General features: G+C 37.0%; 1 protein-coding gene across 5 annotated transcripts in view; it reads right to left on the minus strand.

Annotated features, from left to right (window-relative positions):
* The window catches only part of NPAS3 (neuronal PAS domain protein 3), a 605,164-nt gene that overhangs the window by 27,446 nt on the left and 557,627 nt on the right, over positions 1-20,091 (minus strand). For all 5 annotated transcript variants that reach the window (XM_071557955.1, XM_071557954.1, XM_071557953.1 and 2 more), the window contains one exon: positions 5,011-5,204. In XM_071557955.1, the coding sequence (XP_071414056.1) occupies positions 5,011-5,204 (194 nt within the window). The remainder of the gene's footprint in view (positions 1-5,010; positions 5,205-20,091) is intronic.

Here is a 20,091-nt window from a genome sequence, read left to right on the forward strand (position 1 = left end):
CTGGAACTGTGGCAACAGGACTCCCTATCCGCCCTGCTGAGCTCCTCTACTTTGGTTGCGCAGTCAATTATTTACCCAGAAGAAAAACGACCTGGGATCTCCGCCCAGTCATAGGAAACCCCACCAGAAGGAAGGGAGCCCGAGACTTAAACATTCTTGTTCCCTATATATTATCTTTTTATACTAAACTAAGTGTATAAACAGTACATGGTGCAGCAACCAGACTCAGGTTTCTTCTCTCATGTCTACCCTCACCTCACTGGCAAAATTTGCTGTCTCTTCTCTGGCCCAAGATTTGTGTGTTTTCTAGTTGTAGGTGGCTCTGCTTCAAGATACTGAACAGGCTCCCCAGGGAAGTGGTCACTGCATTAAGCCTGTCTGAGTTCTAAAACCATTTGGACAATACTCTCAGGCACATGGTGTGGTTCTTGGAGAGTCCTGCATAGGGCCAGGAGTTGGATTTGATGATACTGGTGCACCCTTCCAACTCAGAATATTCTATGGTAAGATCAGGGAGAGGAAATCCCACCCTGCCAGCCCAGTAGGAGGCAATCTCCAGGCAGGCCACTGCCCTGTGGTGTTCCCAGGCTATGAGTGCAACAGCTCACAGGGTGAACATGGAAGATGATTATTCTGCTTCCCACTCTGGTACATTTTGCTCAGCTGGATTTTTTCTCTGCAGCAGCATGTTGTGTAAAGTCTTCACAGATAAAAACTAGCAAACACAGCCAGGCAACTGTGGAAGCAGATTCACAATCCCTTAAGTTTAAGGTTCTGCCAAGGGAGGCTTAGATTAGATATCAGGAAAAAAATTTCTACCAGAAGTTATCAAGCATTGGAATGGGCTTCTCAGGGAAGTGGTTGAGTCACCAGCCCTGGAGGTATTTAAAATATGTGTAGATGTGGCACTTAAGGACATGGTTTAGTGATGGACTTGGCAGTTCTTTATTTATAGTTGGACTTGAGTATCTTAAAGGTCTTTTCCAGACCAAATGACTCTATGATTTTGTAATATTAAGGAAAAGATGTTTCAAACAGACAAAGGAAGGACATAAAATTTTTAAAATGAAAAATGTGGAAGAAGAAAGAGAGAGAATATCCAGATATAAATGATGTTCAATGGTAAGCAATGGCACCAAAACTGGAAGCAAAATAAATGACATCAAATAGGACACATGCTTATATCAAAGGTACTAAAGATGGAAAGAAATAATTTGTATGGAGAAAGTAAAGTACATATGGTATATCTTAGAGCACTTGTTAGGAGACAGATCTTGTGGCACCCAAGTCCTTTGACAAAATAAAGTAATAGGTTGATAAGTAAGAACTTGGTTCTACTGAATACACAGACCTCATCCTGTAAAACATAAGCACGGTCTTATGTTTGAGCAGATCAGTGGTTCCACTGACTTACAGGACTCTTAGGATGATTCAGATTTAATGGTAGGTATATGGTACTGTGCTCTGTTGAGTAAGGAACAAGTTGTGCACACATTTGTAGACTTGAGGCTCTCTACACAAGACTGTTTCTGCACATCTGCAGGAACTATTGACAACCACTGTATGGCTAACAAGCCAAACCTCTTCCATGTGCTTATTTCCTTTTGGGTACATAGGAGCAGATACAGCTACAGCAGTCCACATTAAGCTGGGTTATGGGCTCTCTCCAGATGGTCTCCAATCCTTAGCAGTTGACTGAAAACACACAGACTGATGATGTACTCTAGCAGCAGTCTCTTTATTTTGCTTTTAGTTATTTATCACCGTGTTACATGATTTGTCCTCTGCAGGTGCTTTTCACACTACACTGACTATAAAAAAATTTTAGACTATTTTAGACTAGGTGGTGAAGCTTAGATGACATGAATTCTACATTTGCAGAATAGATATAGATTAACATACCACATTTTAGGCAACAAAATTTTACATCCATATTTTTCACTCTCAAAGCAAAATATTAATTGTTAGAAATAGCCAGTGTACTAGCTAATAGATCTTGTCTCAAAGGGAAGCTGACAGTTGACCAATTACTGCACTGAGTCCAGGATTTTGATGCAGATCTCTTCATTCAGAGGAAAGTAACAAGATGCATCCAAAGACTTGAGTAATGTCACTCCTGCTCACTGCTGTTGCAAGCAGGCAACCACTTGGAAAACTAGGAGTACTATTGATCTCACCCCTGCTGATCCAATGGTCCACTGTGAGCATTCATTTCAGTTAAGTGGCATGGCTTCTGCTCCATACTCCCTGCAGCTGCCAGTAACTCCCCATTGCTCCATAAATAGTGCTTACAGCTTGCCCAGCATGAATCCATTTTCCTCTGTTTTCATCAATGTTGTACTTGCTTTTCTGTGGCACCACAAAGAACTTCCTGGCTGCCTGCAAGTGCCAGGAGTCAAGCCTGTATATTCAGGATGGGATACTTATCTCCTTTTCTATAGTCCCAGAAGAGAGATCCCAACTTCCCTGACTCAGAGAATGGCCTTGGCAAAAACCCAGATAATTAATCTGACAGCTTCAATCAGCTGTTCAGTTAGTGCCTTCCCATCTTCTGTTTTTTATCATTCCCCTGGTTTTTAGAGTCATATTCTGCTTTGTACCTGCTATGAAATCCAAGTCCTGTCAGTCATTCCATTTTCCATGACTGGAAATCCCTCTGCCTCAGTGAGCTCACATTCACCTCCCGGCACTGGCAAAAGTGTTTCTATTACTTTTACAACAGTGACACAGAGGCTTAAAGTGAAACTACTGCAACATAAATTCAACTACCATCATATGCATTTCACATTAGCATATGAGATAAAATCTATCACAAACAAGGAAAAGTTGCTTTATAATGTTACCTTTACCTTAACAAATGAAAAACATTAATAAGCTCGACACTTTCTTGCTGGCTTACCACAGTTTACCACATGATATCAGCTTTCTCTATGTGATTATCAATCAGTGCAGCTCATCTGATGCATTTTACAGTTTTCAGTGATGCCTTTCTCAGATGTTTGAAACTTTTATCGCTACATGAATGTAAAGGGAAGGTTTAAGAAAAATGTTTAATTAAAAAAACCCCATATACAATTTAGGGCCGATAAAAATACCAAACTCACAGCAGAGAAAGCATAAATGTTTCTAACTTTGCCTAAAAATTCATATCATACTTAACCTGATGGGATAGTTCATTTTTCACATCCATTTGATTCCTGGCTTTTTTATGAAGGTTGCCAATGAAGGTAACAGTAAGTGTAGGTGATTTTGTTAAAAGAAAATCTGTTCATTAGGAACTAGATAGATACCAGCAACTCATTTCAGAGGCCTTTGAAAAACTCTGCAGTGGTAGCAGCTTTCCAGTACTACCTAGGTAGGTTACAGTGAAATCAAAGACTAAGGGAAAACTTTTCCTCTAGATCCTACTCCTAATCCCCAGAGCTCTTTCACCAGCTGCCAGATTATACAGAATCTGGATTCTCGGTGTAGACTTACAGGCAAAAAGTCTAGATTTTAATACTGTTGTTCATTTTCTCTGTAACCTTATGCAAGCCACTTTCCATGGAGCAGTTTTTCCAAGCTTAAAAATGGGAATAAATATTCACTTTTAGATAATGCTTTGGAAGTTTATACAAAGTGTTCTCTCTAACAGTTAAGAAATATTGTAGCAGTCCAGTAGTGTGACAGCAAAGACAACCTCATAACTGAAATCCAAGATTATTTTAAATTGTTTAAGACCCAGATTCAACATAATATTTGAGTTTACCTCTTTTTATAAAAGTTTATATTGATGTGTTATCCTGATCATAGGTATTCCATTATGAGTGAGCAATTATGATTGCTCATATCAGAGAGCTTCCACTCAACTTACAATATGCCATGGTTGCTATCAGAAGAAAGGTTTGCAGTAGTAATCTTGTTTGTTCCACTTTTTGATGGTAAGTCCCCTTAACAAAATTTCTTTTGGCTATATTACCTCTCTTCTTCCTTTCCAACCTTTCTGGCATACCTCAGATTACCATCAACGGACCCAAACTCCTTTACTACTTACCTCTTCCTCCTCAGATATCTTCACTCTGCTCTAAATACTCATTAATTGGATTTTATATTTATTTTTCAGGGCCCTGAGGCCGTAACGGTCTTGACCAGCGTCCCTCCATTGGTCCTTCACACACCCTGCCCAAAGCCCAGAGCCCTATGTCAGTCCTCTGTCTGTGTGCCCTACTGACCCAACCCCAGCCCATGCCACTGCCTGTCCCCAGGGAGGTGCCCAGTGCCTGGGGCTGTCTCTGGGCCCCCCCAGCTGCACTATTGCCCTCAGGGGTGGTGGGATGGGCCCTGCTGCCAGGTGCTGTTCTGACAGACCACCACTGGGATACCCTGATGCTACTGGCAGCCAGCCCCCAGGGAGCAGGCAGCCAAATTTAAATCCTATTTTTCACCTTCAGCAATCACTTGTTGTTACCATATCACACGTGGCCACCCTTCAAACAACTCTTCATCACCTGTTCCCATTTCACTGCTGTCTTTCCCACTATGCCCTTAACCAGTTTTATTCTACAGTTTTCCCACCTCTAACTGCAACAGATCCTACCTCTCTAGCCTACTATCTAGGCCATCTGTGCTTGTGTTCCATTAAACACGGAGCATGATGTGCTGTAATCTGCAAATTAGTTCAAAAATCGAAAACTTTCAAACTTCACATAGAAAAACTTGTGGAGGGGAGGATGGGGGAGCATAAGGACAGGCATACAGGCCACATCAATGTCTGTCTAGTCCCAAATCTTGACTCTGAGAAGATTCCTCATCTATCTTCCCCTATTCCAGCACAACATCCTGCAAATTATAGTTTTTAATATACTTTATCCTCTTAGAATGTAATGAAAATGAAGGTGGTGATGGTGAGAGTGAATTCAATGCTCTCATACAACACTAGAATGACATTGCAGGAGTCACAAATTTCAAAACTTCTTGCCAAGCCCATGGAACAAAGAATACACACAACTAAAACAAATTAAAAAGCTGTACCTATTTTCACAGTAAATGATATTGAGGTCCATATTCACACGAGTGACAAACATGTGGCAGTCAATCCTGACTTCATTAATTGTAGGAGGTGGCAAAGCATGAGCAACGACAACAAGTCCCATGATCTGGCTGGGTACTGTCCGTCCGTGTGACAGAGACACTCTCAGACGTAACCGGCCTGTTATATGAATCACCTGCAAAATAAAAACCACAAAAAAATACCCAGTGAATTCTGAATGCAACTGTGACATCAATTTCTTTGGAAAGATAACATTGTTATTCCTTACAGATCACCTAACAGCCTAAAATTGTACTAAGTGACTGCCAGTATTAGTGTTAAGCTTATTAACATTGGCTGTCAACATGCCCTATATCTCCTCATGGTAAAAAGAAGAACATAACAGGCAAATGGTTCACATTCACCAAATAAAAACCTATGAATTTCTGTGATATTGTTTTTTGCTGTGGTGATCATTACCAAAAGAAAGAAGACGACAACAACATAATAGAAATTCAACAAGAGAGAGGGCACGATAAAACTGAAATGATGAAGTTGGAAATTATTAATAATTTTATAAAATTTGGAAATTGAAAATGAGACCAAAAGATCAGCAATTTTGTAACTTTTTCAGAATGGATTTCATTGAATTGCTAGTCATGTACACCATGGAGACACTGTTCACTGCCTGAAATTTCTTCATTGTGGTTGGCAATTTGAGAAGCAATGGCCTACAAGTGATCTATGAGCTCAGCTACAGGTTGGTCTTCTTGCATCCACAGCAAAGGTTTTAAAGAGCTTTGCCTAGTGCACTGTGTATGTATGGAGAGTTCCAGGGGTGGTAGTTTCTTTCCATATTCACAAGATAATGCCAAAAGATGCATAGGAGATCCAACTGTATGCCTGAGAATTTCACCCTCTTTCTAAGAATGCTGCTTGAAATCAAGTAAATTGAAACTCTGGGAAAATAATTAGCCACCACTCCATTTCACTCCTTCAGGAGTTCTGTGGATAAATTAAGGTGTTGTTTTTTCCACCAAAAGAATATACATACAGCATATCAAAATGAAAATGGAAACTGCTGTTCCTGTACTCATGGATAAGAAAGCCATAAGAACTGGCAGTTGCAGGGTCTCCCAGATTTACACCCTCTTGTCTTACAATACCAACATTAAGAGAAGGCTTCCAGGAGATGAGGGGCCTTTTCACTTTCCTCCCAGAATCACTATCCAGAGCTCAACAGAGATATTGGTTGACACCAGAAGCACTGGAGAAGGTGACAGAAATGGGATATAGTTGTAAGTGCACTGATACTAATTTCTCAAAGATAGCAGACAGACTCGTTGCTTCTGATCTGAGATTGATTCTTAATAAAAAGTGAGAGAGAAGAAAAATTTTTCATTTATAAGACTGCAAATCACAAAGCGCAGCCAAATTCAAATGTAATTCATGCTAGTAAATCTGGGATCTAAGCCTTCAAGTTGTGTTTTTTTGGTTTTTTTTTTTTTTAATCTAATCATCAAAATATCTCCTTTCACCACTATTTTACATTTTGACTGTAGCCAGTGTGGTGAATCTGAATGACGAAAGTGATTAGCTGCTGTGTTTGTCCATTTCAGTTGCAGGTTTCTGACCACCCATGCTTGAAATAATTATTGCCTAAACTCACACTTAATGCACCTTCCAAGGCAAACTATCTTATGAATATCTGAAAAAGTTCCTAAAGGCAAGGATGCAAAAACACCATCTCAGACCTACTTTAATTTTTCTTAAGACCTCATTAACTAATGAAAAAATAGCTCAAAGAAATAGGATTAACTTCACAGGAGGGGCAGCAATAGTATATTTTGCTCCTTCTAGCTAAGCTTGCACATACATCTGATTTTTATCATCATCTGTCTCTTTTTAACATGCAGTTTCAACTTACTGCAAAACTCAAATCTGTAAATGCTCGGAAAAATGCTGATGGATAACTAGTAAAAATGAGAAAAAATATCTTATACGTAATGTGCTATGCAAAAATATTGTTGTTTTGGTTTTTTTATAAGATTTCTTATGCTAATATGGTTGAAGTTGGCACTATCACTTGAGGGAATTTTTAAGATACATCATATTTATTTCTCTGTAATTTTTTTAAACCTTCATGTCATTTGCAGCTAAATATCAACATGACTTGTTATTGAACAACTCTCTATTCAGGCAATACCTTAGTTTTTTTTCTGATTCTTCATCTGAAATACACCTCAGATGTAGTATTGCCCCAAGAGACAATTCCAAACATGCTAGACCCACCATATGGTAATATTGTTGAATTTCGAGAGAATTTACTTCCAGATTCAAATTATTTAGCTAATTCCTAGCTCTATCACGGATCCAAACATGTTCTAAATCCCCCTGTGAATTAAAAAAAAAAAAAATCGCATTTTGATTCTGTGCTCTCGGAAATGTACGGCAAACTGCCCATCAGTTCCAATGCCTGTTTGCCTCTAAAGAAACTGTATTTCCACGCCTGAAATCCCTTTCTATGACAACATTAGTCAAATGCACCAAGTGGGAAATCTAATTGGTAGTAAAAAACAATTCTGTCATGACCTTGTTCTATATTGTGAGTATTGCCACTTTTAACACTGGTTCATTTGAACTGGGATTAAGGGTGATAGGAATTATAGGGTCAATTATCTCCCCTAGCTAAAATTAATCTCTTTATAATTCAATCCCACAGCAGTAGTCTATCATATTCTAAAACAGTATTATGACTTTAATGAAGCTAAATTGCAAGAATAAACTTGTTTTATGAAGGACAATACTTGAGTCCAGATGTAAATATTTAATAAAAATACGCTAGGAATATATCTTCTGTACAATTTTCTTTATAAATGCTTCCTTCTGAAAAGTATGCAACAGTTCAAATCCATTTTTAAACTATAACTGTCTTCTTTCTAATAATGCTATATGAATAGACTGGCACATTTAGACGTCACAGCAAGAGAAGACAATGATACTGTGTTCTGTCCATTAGAAAAAGGTGATCGGATCACAGAATTGTGAGAAACTTCGTATGTCAAGAGCTGTACAGATTTCCCCAGCACTTTTTCATCTGCCTCCTAACTTAAATCAATAGCAAGACTCCTTTTTCACTCTACTGGGACTAGGTTAACAGTTCAGCCACTTTTTTGCTAATAAACTGTTTGTTTGGTGTTGTACCTATGATTTTATGATTCTTTCTATAGAAACAGAGGGAAAACTTAAGCTCAACATAAACCTTGTAAACTGATCTATACCAGGATTTACCACAGGTCATTCTGATCTGTTATTGCTTGTAGTGTAACCTGGGTGTATAATTATTACTCTTGGATAGACAGGTGGGAGGAGAAAAAAGCATTCTTGAAAAATAAAACTTTTAACACTGTGAAATGAAAATAACACATATACTGCTGTAAAGATGTCATGCTAAAGCAAAACAACTGCTGTAAAAATCTTCTGCACTGCTTAAATTATTTTTTAAAAAAAAGTCTCAATCAACTTTGCCTGGCACTCCAATATTGGAAAAAAAATTATTTGGCATTTATTTTTAGCTGATTAGAAAACGGATTTTCAAAATATTGTAAGTACATGTAAACACTGTTTATGAGTGTGGGAGTGTTAACAAGCCACACTAGCTGGACAAATATATATTTCTTTTCCTTGCCATATGCTCTCTTTAGTCATCTGTTAGCAATATGCACTTAGATGTGCTCTACTAATGTCTACTCATTATAAACAAGCATATCACAAAGACCTTGATAAAACCTTCCCTCTGTCAATACTTAAGGAATGGAAAGCCTGGTGGTTGAAAACCACATCTGGAACCTGCTCATCAGCCTTTAAAGCTAAATCTCACCTCTGGAAATGGAAATACTTTCTTTGTCAAAAGACATCTTTAAATAATACATTCACTTTTGCACATACATGTGATGTCAGAGTAAGGACATGCATTACCAGAGGCTATAAAAACCTGCAAGCATGAAAAATCTGTGAATTTCACCTTTCAGATGTCTCTGTGTTCTTCAAAACTTAAACTTCAATTTGAAATAAAATTCTAAACTATTTCTTTTGTTCTCTGTGTAAATCACTATGCCAATTTATTGTGCGTGTGAAACCACAGCACTGGCAGAAGATGTCCCTCCAGCTCATTTGTCTTAATGAGATATTAAATTTGAAGTCTTAAAATTATTGCTTAGAACCATTTTTTTTAGAAGACAGCTACATATGAAAACATTCTAATTTAGTTTATGTGCCTAGATATTTACTTAGCGATTTTACAAACAAATCACACAAACATTTATCCCCCTTTACAGAAACAGCTGTGATTCCAAAGGACATAAATATTTGTTTTTGTCTCTCAAAGATGTTATTTTATACTTCCAAAACCAACATATAAATCTTTAAAACACAAGTAATTTAAACTGCTAAAATTGACTAAAGAAATAGCTTACAAACATAGCCATGTTCTTACATTTTTATTTTGCAGAGTTGTGTGCTCTTTCACTCACTGACACATATCTCAAAACCTGACTGTGACACCAGTGAGACAAATGTTTTAACACTCCACAAGGTACAGAGTTCTTATATGGTTTCAAGTGATTTCTAAGGTAAGACTGAACATTTGGAAGCAGGCCATCATCTAGAATTTTAAAAGAAAAGAGAGTCCACTGTCACATCTCAAATTCACATAGTGATATCTGAAAGTTCTTCCTTTTCTGATATTAAAATACTTCCATGTCTATAAACCTAAACTTCAGTATAGGTTTATTTTTTTACCACAGTTATCTTCTTTCCTCCCTGTGCCCCACTGTAATCACTACATCTCTACTTGCTTATATTTTCTTGGAGTCAAAAACCTTTTATTTCTGGGGTTCCACAGTCCCATCCTCACTGAGATCAAAGCCTGCTCTCCCTGTATCTGGGAAAGCTTTGGGAAAAGACATCACTGACCTACATTTATCATTCAGCAGTAGCCAGGTTCCAAGATGTTCCAGTCAGGCCTTAGGTTTGCAGTTCCAGGGTGTATCCCATTCTCAGACTTACTGCATTTCTATAAACACTGCAGTACTCCTAACAGGAGATCCTATGGAACATGACACGTTGGTGTTGAAAAGGAATGAGCTGCTACAGCTGCAATATGTTTGATCATCCTACATGTGCAGCAAGTCTGAGGTGTCCCAAATGCATTCAACTTGCTGTACACAAACAGATCAATTCTCCACCCTGTGTACACTTAGCTTAACACATGCATTGGGCTTGCATGTGCACTTTACATGATGGGTTTGCATCCATCATGTAGAGTCAAGTTTGTAGATGCCTGCTCCTGTTGTATCAATGCTGTCTCTTTTAATCTATAAAGTAACCAATTTATCCTCTTTTCCCCTGTTAAAATCAGTCATTGCAACTTCATAAGCATCACCTATCTTTTTTTTGGACAGCATACCAGAATAACATGTCTACTTACAGTAACTATTATCAACACTTATTTGATTCAGAAGTTTTTTACTTCAATTTTAGCCTTGAAGAAGTGCTCCTATGCTGAAAAACCTTTAGGGATTTTTTGTTTGTTTTCTGACTACAGTAGTCCATCTAATAAAAGTCTACTTCTACACAGAAACCTCATCCTATTATATGAAGTTCGCACCAGAACAAAGGGAAGTAGTATTTAGCGCGGCTGTCGGGGAGTCCTTTGGAACCATGGCACATGAAAAGAAGATGAGGCCATAATCTATGGTTCCTTAGAAACAGCCTTGCTCCCAGTCTTGATTGAGTTATGCATGGAATGCCACCTGAACCACTGTTCAGAGTTGTGGTCTTAAGCACCCATTCAAAGAATATGAGTCTGATTTCGAGGAGGGTGAACATTATTCCTATCACATACATAGTTTCAAGGTCAATAGCCTCTTTTCCATCTACAAGTACATTTCAAATCCCTTCAAATACACCTGCAAAAGAAAGTCTGAAAATGGAAATGGTATTTACATTTAAACAGCATATTTTGTCTCAGGATGTATTTTATTGTTAGAAAGTCAATACTAGTTTTTGAAGACACTCTTGGCTTTTCCCTGTCTTTCCTCTGTTATCACTCTTTCCAAATAATAAGATTCAACAGCTATTCTACTGTTTAAAATAGTCAGAGGCAGAATTTAGGCTAATCCTAAGGGGTTTTAAAAAAGTATCCTTATGAGACCTCAGACTCATTGGTGCTTAAAGGCAAGCATCATACGAGAAACACCTCAGCGTGGCAGGCTCAGTTCATAGCACTTGCTCTACCCCTAAAGTGACCTGAGTATTATTGATTGCATATGAGGAATGTTGAAATCAGCATCAAGCACAATAGCCACAGTCACTTTTGTTCAAGTACACCACAGGGAACAGCTGCTCTTCTGTGCTAAATTTACAGTTTTGAGCACACAAGCAAAAACCTGCTAGTTCCTCAACTTCAGGATTCAAAACCTCTTATCTCCCACTTACCCCTGATGATAAACTAGAGGGAATGGAATAGGGACAGCTTTCCAGCTCTCCAAAAGAGTGAAGACTGTTGTATGATAAACAATTCCTAAAGCTGCCATAAAAAAAACAACACAAAACCAACCAACCAACTCCCCCCCAAACCCCAAAAGCTATTTTCAAGAGTAGACAAATAGTTTTCAAGAGTTATCAGATCTTAATAGCCTGGGAAATGAACAGCAGACCAGAGACTGCTCAAGAATAATTTGTAAATATATATTTGCTATCAGCATTTAGAGATCCTTTAGATTAACATTATTAGATCCTAAATATATGGCGGATTTTCCATTCTCTCACATAACACCATCAACAATTTTATTTAGGGTAATAGATTAGCAGTCACTGTCTAGTACAGCATAGCACAGTGTCCTGTGCTGTATATGGACACATGTCTATTGCCATGATGGCTCTCATGTCAGAGTTGTGAGGTCCAGTCTTGAATTAGTATACACTGCAGTAATAAAAGTTGCACGATCAAGACTGTCCATTCAAAAGCATATTCGCATTGTAAAATATGCTAATGATAACAGATCCTTTCCTGTCTTGTGATTTTTCACTAGTTATCGTAAGAGTCATTCAAGTTATTAGGTTTTATTTTATTATCTTTGAACCTTTATAAGATGTCTTATTAACAACTCAGTTTATCAACACTGCATTGTTTTTTCATAATCCAAAACTTAGAAGCATTTGAAGAAGATCAACATTAAAAAAAAATGGAAAAAGAAGAAACTAAATGAAATCAACACACTGCAACCTGAAAAAGTAGCTATAAAAACTGGGTTTATAACAGAATACTTTTTGAAGTAATTGGCACAAAGGCTGTTCTAGTGCAGATTGCTGCAAGAGCGCTCTTGGCAAGAACATCATAAGCACTAGCAAAACTTTAATATGCTCAAACAGCCAAATACAAACTGACACCAGGAACCCAAGTGTGACAACAAACAGGAAAAAAATAGAGTATCTCAATTTAATACAAACCTACATACAAAGGGATCAATTTTTACAATTCGTGGTTTAGCATACAATACAGCTGTCCTCAGAGTGAATATAGAGTAGCTATACATAAGAAATTAGAATTATCAATTCGGGGGAATTTCTCAAGAGTCCTTTTGATATGTAATACAGCAAATATAATGACTAAGAAACCAGACATCAATGCATTAAATGAGATCAGGTTGAGATCTATTTAGAAAAGACAGGTTTAAGCTGGAAAAAGAATCTCTTTGATATGACCTCCAGAGCAGACCATTTGCAGAGGGATTCAAGATGAGCAGATTTACCCTTTAATATCTGTTTGCTTCACAGTTGCTTTTAAATATAAACTCTAAAGTTTTTAATATTGAGTTATTGCAGAATTAAGTCTGGTAGTAAAAAAGATTAAGAACTTGGGATTTTCTTATACTTCTTGCAAATGTTATAATGGATTTTTTATGTTGAATTCAGAGGAATAAATGAAATATAGTTAATTTAAAACCTAGCTAACATAACTAACTTATTTATAAATCACAGAATTACAGAATATGCTGAGTTGGAAGGGACCCATAAGAATCATGGAATCTAACCACTGATCTGCTATACAATCAGGCTACTGCTGGTCAAGCTTGGAATCTGGAATGTCTCAGAATTTCTGTTAGTCTGCATCCCTGGTTTGTGGCCAGTACTCATTTAACCCTGAAATTCAAAAGATAGGGTCACTTTAACAGATTTGTCCCTGCAAATCCCTTGGTGTTCAAAGATGTTGCATTTTTTTCCCTTACAGAATGTTTGAAGTCCCTTTAAAAATAATGCCTTCAGGATATTTTTTCCTTAATACTATTTAAAGAAAGTTGAAAGCATTTAGCTATTGAAGTGTGCAGGGTTCCAATAAAGGAATAGTCATCCCTCCCCATAAGCAAACTGTCTCGAAGCTCACTATTCCGGAATTCTGATGCACTTACTAGCAGTGAAAGTTAAACCTGAAAAAAGGACTTTTGTTGTATCAGTTCCAATGCAGTTTATCAGAGTATTGGGGGTGTTGGAAAATGGCTACATTATTCTGCAACAGAAAGGGTGAAAAGGTTGTTTACAAAAACTTAGCTTCAATCCTGTATGTCAGGGTAACCAAATCTTGTTGCAGTAAAGACAACCAATAATAAGTATTCTTCAGATGTAGTGCCTTTATTTCTGTCTTTGGAGGGAGAAATATAGGTTTTTTTTTTAGTTTGGTTTTTTTTTTCCCCCTACTGTTCTGTTTGATGTAGTTCTTAGTAGTCCAACAATTACCTTAGGTGATTCTCTGCAAGGACTTGATAAGTGAGAAAGGACTAGATAAAACAAAATATCTGATATTAACGTATTTTCCCCACACACAGATAAAAAAATATAGCAAATGCTGTTGTCTGTAAAGACAGAAATGGATTCCCCAACTCAGCCTTGATTAGGACACGAGTGTTTGTTCTACTCAAGCTCTCCACCTGTGGTTGCAACCCTGGAATTCATTCTGAAATTAGTCAAGGAAAATTACATTCACTCCTCCTAATTTTGTGGCTAAATGGGTAAAAAGATCTGGGCTTTTTACACAGTAAAGCACAATGAAAAAGGCTGAGAACTATTATCTGGATGTCAATAGTAAGGTTCCTCTGCTTGTGCTAATGGTGCCTCGTATATACTCCTATAGCAAAAAGCACCCATTTTGTTTATTTTAATGCTTGTATGCTTTCCCCTAGCATGGCCCAATTTTTGCTGACTGTATACAAGCACACAAGTTCTACTGAAAGATCACACGACAGAATGTGTGAACTTTCCTGCAGAACACCACAACTGTGACAAAAGCAAAGGTGGAGATAGGCAAAAAGGACTAATTTTGGTAATTATTAATATGATTTCACTTTCCTCCCATCAATGACAGGTATATGGATCTAAAATACAAATTTTGAATATAAAGGGCGAAAACAGACAGCAAGGTATGAGATTACAACTTCAAATTTCAGAAAAGCTACTGCAGGTGGCTAATAATGCCTCCACATCCAGATGGCCAAAAAGAATGATCATAGGGAGGCAAAAGTCTTCTGGTATGTCTGCCAAGATCTAATGTCAGAAGTCTCTGACTGTGCTCAGTGTTATATTTGAACAGTTTTAAATACATCTCATGTGGTCCTGATAATGAAAGCAGCTGGCATTGAAACTGCAAGCCCAAGCCCTAAAGTGGCTTGACAGGGACTCTGGCTGTAGGAGAAGGCTCAGGCTCATGACAGCCTTCAAAGAGGCAGCCGTGTGTACTGTCATTACTAACCAAAATTTACACAAACAAGGGATGTGATTTCTCTTTGAAGAAAAAACTTCTTCCAGTTGGAGATGGATGGTCTTTGCAAAGCTCTGACCTTCTCCTTGACAGCTACAAATGGACTACTGTTTACGATTCATTCTATAATCCACTTAATTTAGGAAGCCAGATTATAGATGAAATTTATTTGTAAAAATCATAATAAAACAGCATTGTTTTAAATGCTAGATGTGGATAAATGGGAAGGAAAAACTGATGAGACAACATTCGTGTTCTTGAATCTACACTGAAGAATTATGGCAGCTTCTTGCTTTATCTGCATTGGAATCAATTTAGTAATTTTTAATTCACTGATTTTCTGTTTGCTTAACATTTATTAATTGATTGTCATTCTCATGCAATTAATTCAAAAGTGGGCAAGTTTAACATGCAGAGATTAATTTTCTTTTACTAACCCACCACTTAGAATACTTTTCTTTAAAAAAACAGGTTACCAAGAAATTACATGCACATCAATCAAATTTATAAATTAAATACAGTAGGGGTGTTGCATGCCATCTGTCAATCCACACTAAACCCTTCCATATAATTGACTACGTTTTTCTCTGTAGTTCAATAAAATAACAAGAAAAAAATTAGGACAGCTCTGTCTTTCACACACCGCAGTCCTTAGCAAAAGTCAGTTTGAATACCTAGGACTTACTCTCTGCAAGGCTGGGAATCTCTCATTTAAGGGTATGATACATCTTAGTTCATATGGAAATAGATGGGATGCCTACCCCATCATCCACTGGTCATATGATCTGCACCTTTACAACAACCTATGGTTTGCTCAGCTCTCAAGTGCTTCTCATTCGGAATGAGAGCCATTCATTTGCCCTTCATGTTACACTCATTTATAATGGCTGAGATGTTTATTCAGGAGGGGAGAAGAGATAATGAGCAAGGTTTCTTTGCTCTTAGTTACCAGGGGCTATTCACGAGACTTCAGACTCACTCACTGTGTTTCTCATTGCAACAAAAAAGAGCAGAGGGTGAAAGGAAAAGTAGCATTCCCAACCCTCATTATTTTATTATGACTTTCACCATATTTGGTGTTTAACCAAAAGCCTCAGTTTCTGTGTCTTTTTAGCTCTGTGTGTCACTTGGGCCGCTGATGTGAAGTGGACAAAATTGACAAAACAGACTTTTTTGTAGAGAGCCAAGGAATATGCCTTAAACAACAAGTTTCTTTGTGGCCTATATAAGACTAGAATGAACTCAAGCATTTTGATCTCAAAATGAGGATTTAATATCTCTCACCAACAATACAGAAGTTCAGAAATATATGCAGTTAGGTACAAGAAGACATACAGAATGAATTCAGCACTCAGTGCAGACTGTAAGATACATGAGTGTGCAAGCTGTGATGCATGGAAGTGCTGCAGGGCTTGCAGGAACCCAACACAGACATTTATTTATTTTTGCACAGAAAATAAAGCATGGCCTTTCTTCTATCTCCTGCAATGTTGGTAAGAAAGCTATGTAGAAGAAAACTAATCTTTTTCATATTTGAGTTAAAATCTGAAGTTAGCTCTTCATGTAACAATTGAGGGTATCACATATATGGACATTCATATATGCTTTAATCTCATGGCCAGACCACTGATTTAGTGGGACTAGATCTATGGTCTATTCATAAAATAAGACTCTAAATGACCTAAAAGAGAGTGAGAAAAGTATACAATATCTAACAAAACAAGACCGTTGTGTTTCTTATAGAAAACTAATGTAAAAAGCCTTAGAATGGCATATTTTTTGATGGATTTTAAAACCTTTCTACAGAAGTATCTAGCAAGCATGTAAATCCTCAGTAAAAAATCCATGGGATCATTAAAGGTACCTGGAAAAAAGATATCACATCATTCTTCTTGACTTGGTAGAACTTTTCAGTAAAGAAAGGGAAATAGTCTAGAAACATACATAAATTTTGGAGACTTTTGTATGCTTTGATCTGGTGAGTTGTTAGTAGTTCACTGCACATCAGTCTGCACTCCTATGAAGTTCAGTGGTGCCTTGTATTGCTTAGACCATGTAAGATTTGGCTCAGGATTTGGCTCATTATCCTGTTTAAGTCACTTCTGTTATAATTTCTCCACTTTCATCGACTTATGCTGAGCACCTTCCTTAAATCTCAGGTGAAATCCCCAGGACACTTTGTACAAACATGTACTTTGGATAATTGACTGTTTGGTTTAGCTGCTAAATTTAAAGCAAGCTAGGGATATGGCACTGTATATTTTGTTAGTTATATTTTTCTGGCTTTGTGGGGTATTCGCTGTATGATTTGATAAAAACTGAGGCTAAATGAACTCTACAATTTGTATTCCTACAGCCACAAGTTTATTGGCTTGTTTTTTTATCTTGGCTCTGTCTGTAAGGTTCATTACTTACAGTTACTGCAGAATCAATTTGAAATGGCCAAAATCAGTGATGGAATTTATAGCACAATAAACGTACTGCCATATAAGTGCTGTTACACATGAAAGGGCCTCAGAATATTTTCAGCAATCCTTCTACATAGCAGAGTGTTCTGTTTTTATCAATTTAACGGAATCACCACAGGTATATTCCGAGAGGTGTAATCCTGACAGCTACACAGCAGATTTTCTCTGAGGCAGATATTTTTACAGGAAAACAATATTATTGATAAAATCTTAGCATATCAGAACACAGAAAAGAAACTGAACACATCCTTTTCATTCTCCACATCAGGCATTTGCAGTTCCATTTCACAACACACACACATACAAACACCAAAAAACCTGAACCAGAAAGAGTTTATGAAGGAAACATTTTCACACTCCTTGAGATATCTATTAATTAGTTATCAGTTTAGCAACCATGAAACCTAGAGTAAGAGTATGTGTTGGGCCCTATGGCATGTGGAGGGCACTCGAAGCTAAAACATAAAGTATAACATCCATAGTCTATAAAGATTTACATTTCTACTTTGTACATTTTTTTTCCAAGTGTCTCTATGGTACACATCTCATATTTTACATCATTTTGAAGCACAGAAACTTTTAACTTAGAATGAAATATTGTGAAAAAAATACAGAAAAGACAGATGGCAGGCTGTCCTCCCCAAAACTCAATTTCATAATATGCATGTGATTGCTAATAGGCAGGCACTAAAAAAACAATTTTCCTTGACGGAGAAGAGCTGATAAATTGTCAACATAAACTTCACCTGTGGTTGCTCCAGTGATCTAAAGCTCTTCTGTGAGTTTTGTACCATCAAAGTCTGTATCTTTTAACCATATAAAAATTTATGAGTGCATATGATTATAAAGTGACTGAAAAGAATCCATAATACATGTTTGTGTATCCAGAATCATCTCCTTGCTTCCTTGGGAAAAACCTGTGTCCAGTACCCCATTCCTAACATTGAGCATATGACTGTGGGAGATCCAGGCTGTGTCCACTGACATCCCATGAGCAAATTGAAACAGGGCTCTGCTCTTTGGTATCTCTTTAGTACAGTGCTAAATCTAGTGGTGGACTGACTTAACCAACACAGTCTTTGTAACAATATAACAATACAGCAATGCAAAGGATCACAAGAACTGAAAGCAGGTGATTTGTCAGGGAATAAACAGGCATTTCTGAGCACTTGAACAAGGAGAAATTAAAAAAACCAAACAACTAGTAAGTTAAGAACTTTCAAGAAGATAAACGTTTATGTAATACTTCAGAGAAGAAACATTTCTGGACCTTCCAAAATATGTCAAAAGCAAAATAGGCCACTGACTTCACATGAAATAAAATAGAGCGTTCAGCTTATGCATGCACAAATTCTTGGGGAAAATATCCAAACTATTTGTGCATAGAATGAGACTTGTTTACATTGAAAAAGCAGAGTTCATTTAACTTTTAAATATTTCAGTGTAACTGGTAACTATTAATTTTTATTTTTAATAGGCTTATAACCATTTAATATTTGAACACCTCTAAGAATTCAGTTCTTTTTTTCTGAGAATAACTGAAAACCAGTAACTCAACAGCAGATGAGCTGTGACTGCTCTGTTATCAACATATTTGCCTGGAGTAAAATAACATGATGGTCCCACCACATATTTAATGGCAAGAATTCCTTAAGTTTGATTGTGAAAAGACTGCAAAACATTTTGATCAGGCTTTTCTTGCTATGCAGAGGAGACACTACTTGCAAGCATGTGACCAACTCTGTAAAATCAAGCCATATTTCCTGAACTTCTGAGAATCCATATTTTTTCATTTTTATTTTAATGGGAGCAGTGCTATAAGTTTTAAAGGCGCCAGACTTACATCTTACTGCTCTACTTGTATGCAGTCTATATTACTCTGTGTATGTCCCCCAAATAAAATGCACAAACCATCAGTAGACCAAGAATAGATCTCAAACTTAGGAAATATTGTCAAATATCAGGAAGATACACTCTTTTGCCTGTGTATTTGGATAGAGTCACTGAAGTGCTATATTGTTTGGTTTAGGGTGGAAAACATACAAAGACTGGAATTATAACTGAATATATCTGCAAACAGGAAAGGAGAACAGGAGATTCTAATGTGCTATCAGAAACAAAAGTGGAATTGTTTACCACCAATGAAACAGACCTTGGCTGTGTCCTTTTAATAGCAAGCAATTCACACAGCAGTGAGTACAAGAAGTTCAGAGGGAATAGAATACTTATCCATAAGAAGTGAAATAAAACATGTAACCCTTTTCACAGGGTAACCTCTTCAGAGCTCAGACCTCTTTATGCAATCTGTATGAATTTGCAGTAAAGACTCCATTATGAAGTTTGCAAGAAAATGACAACTTCTTGTAATACATTTAGTGTTTTAATTTGTTTGGGGTATTTTGTATGAATTTTAACTAATGGAGAAAATTAAGATAATTGTGTTCTCCCAAGTTTATTTTCAGATACTGTTTATTTTCCTTTAAGCAGGCACAAAATTCTTGGTTCTAAGAAGGGACAACTAAAAAATATAGCAATAACAATTAAAATTTCTTATTTCATACTGGTTAGAGATGCATTAAGGTATATAAGCTCCAGAGTCAGTACAAGCCTTGCTCAGCTTTCTTTAAAAGCATTGGGAGCAATAAAGACTTCCATTTTATCTTCAGTGAAATAATACTGCTGAAATATCACCTCATTTTTGATGTCAGCAGTGATTTCTTTTTACCTCCATGATGTCAAATGGGAATTATTATTATTAGAATGACAGCTTCCTAATGATGCTGTAAAAAGGAGAAACTGAA

The sequence above is a fragment of the Pithys albifrons genome, chromosome 6 (assembly GCF_047495875.1).
Source record: "Pithys albifrons albifrons isolate INPA30051 chromosome 6, PitAlb_v1, whole genome shotgun sequence".
Taxonomy (NCBI): domain Eukaryota; kingdom Metazoa; phylum Chordata; class Aves; order Passeriformes; family Thamnophilidae; genus Pithys; species Pithys albifrons.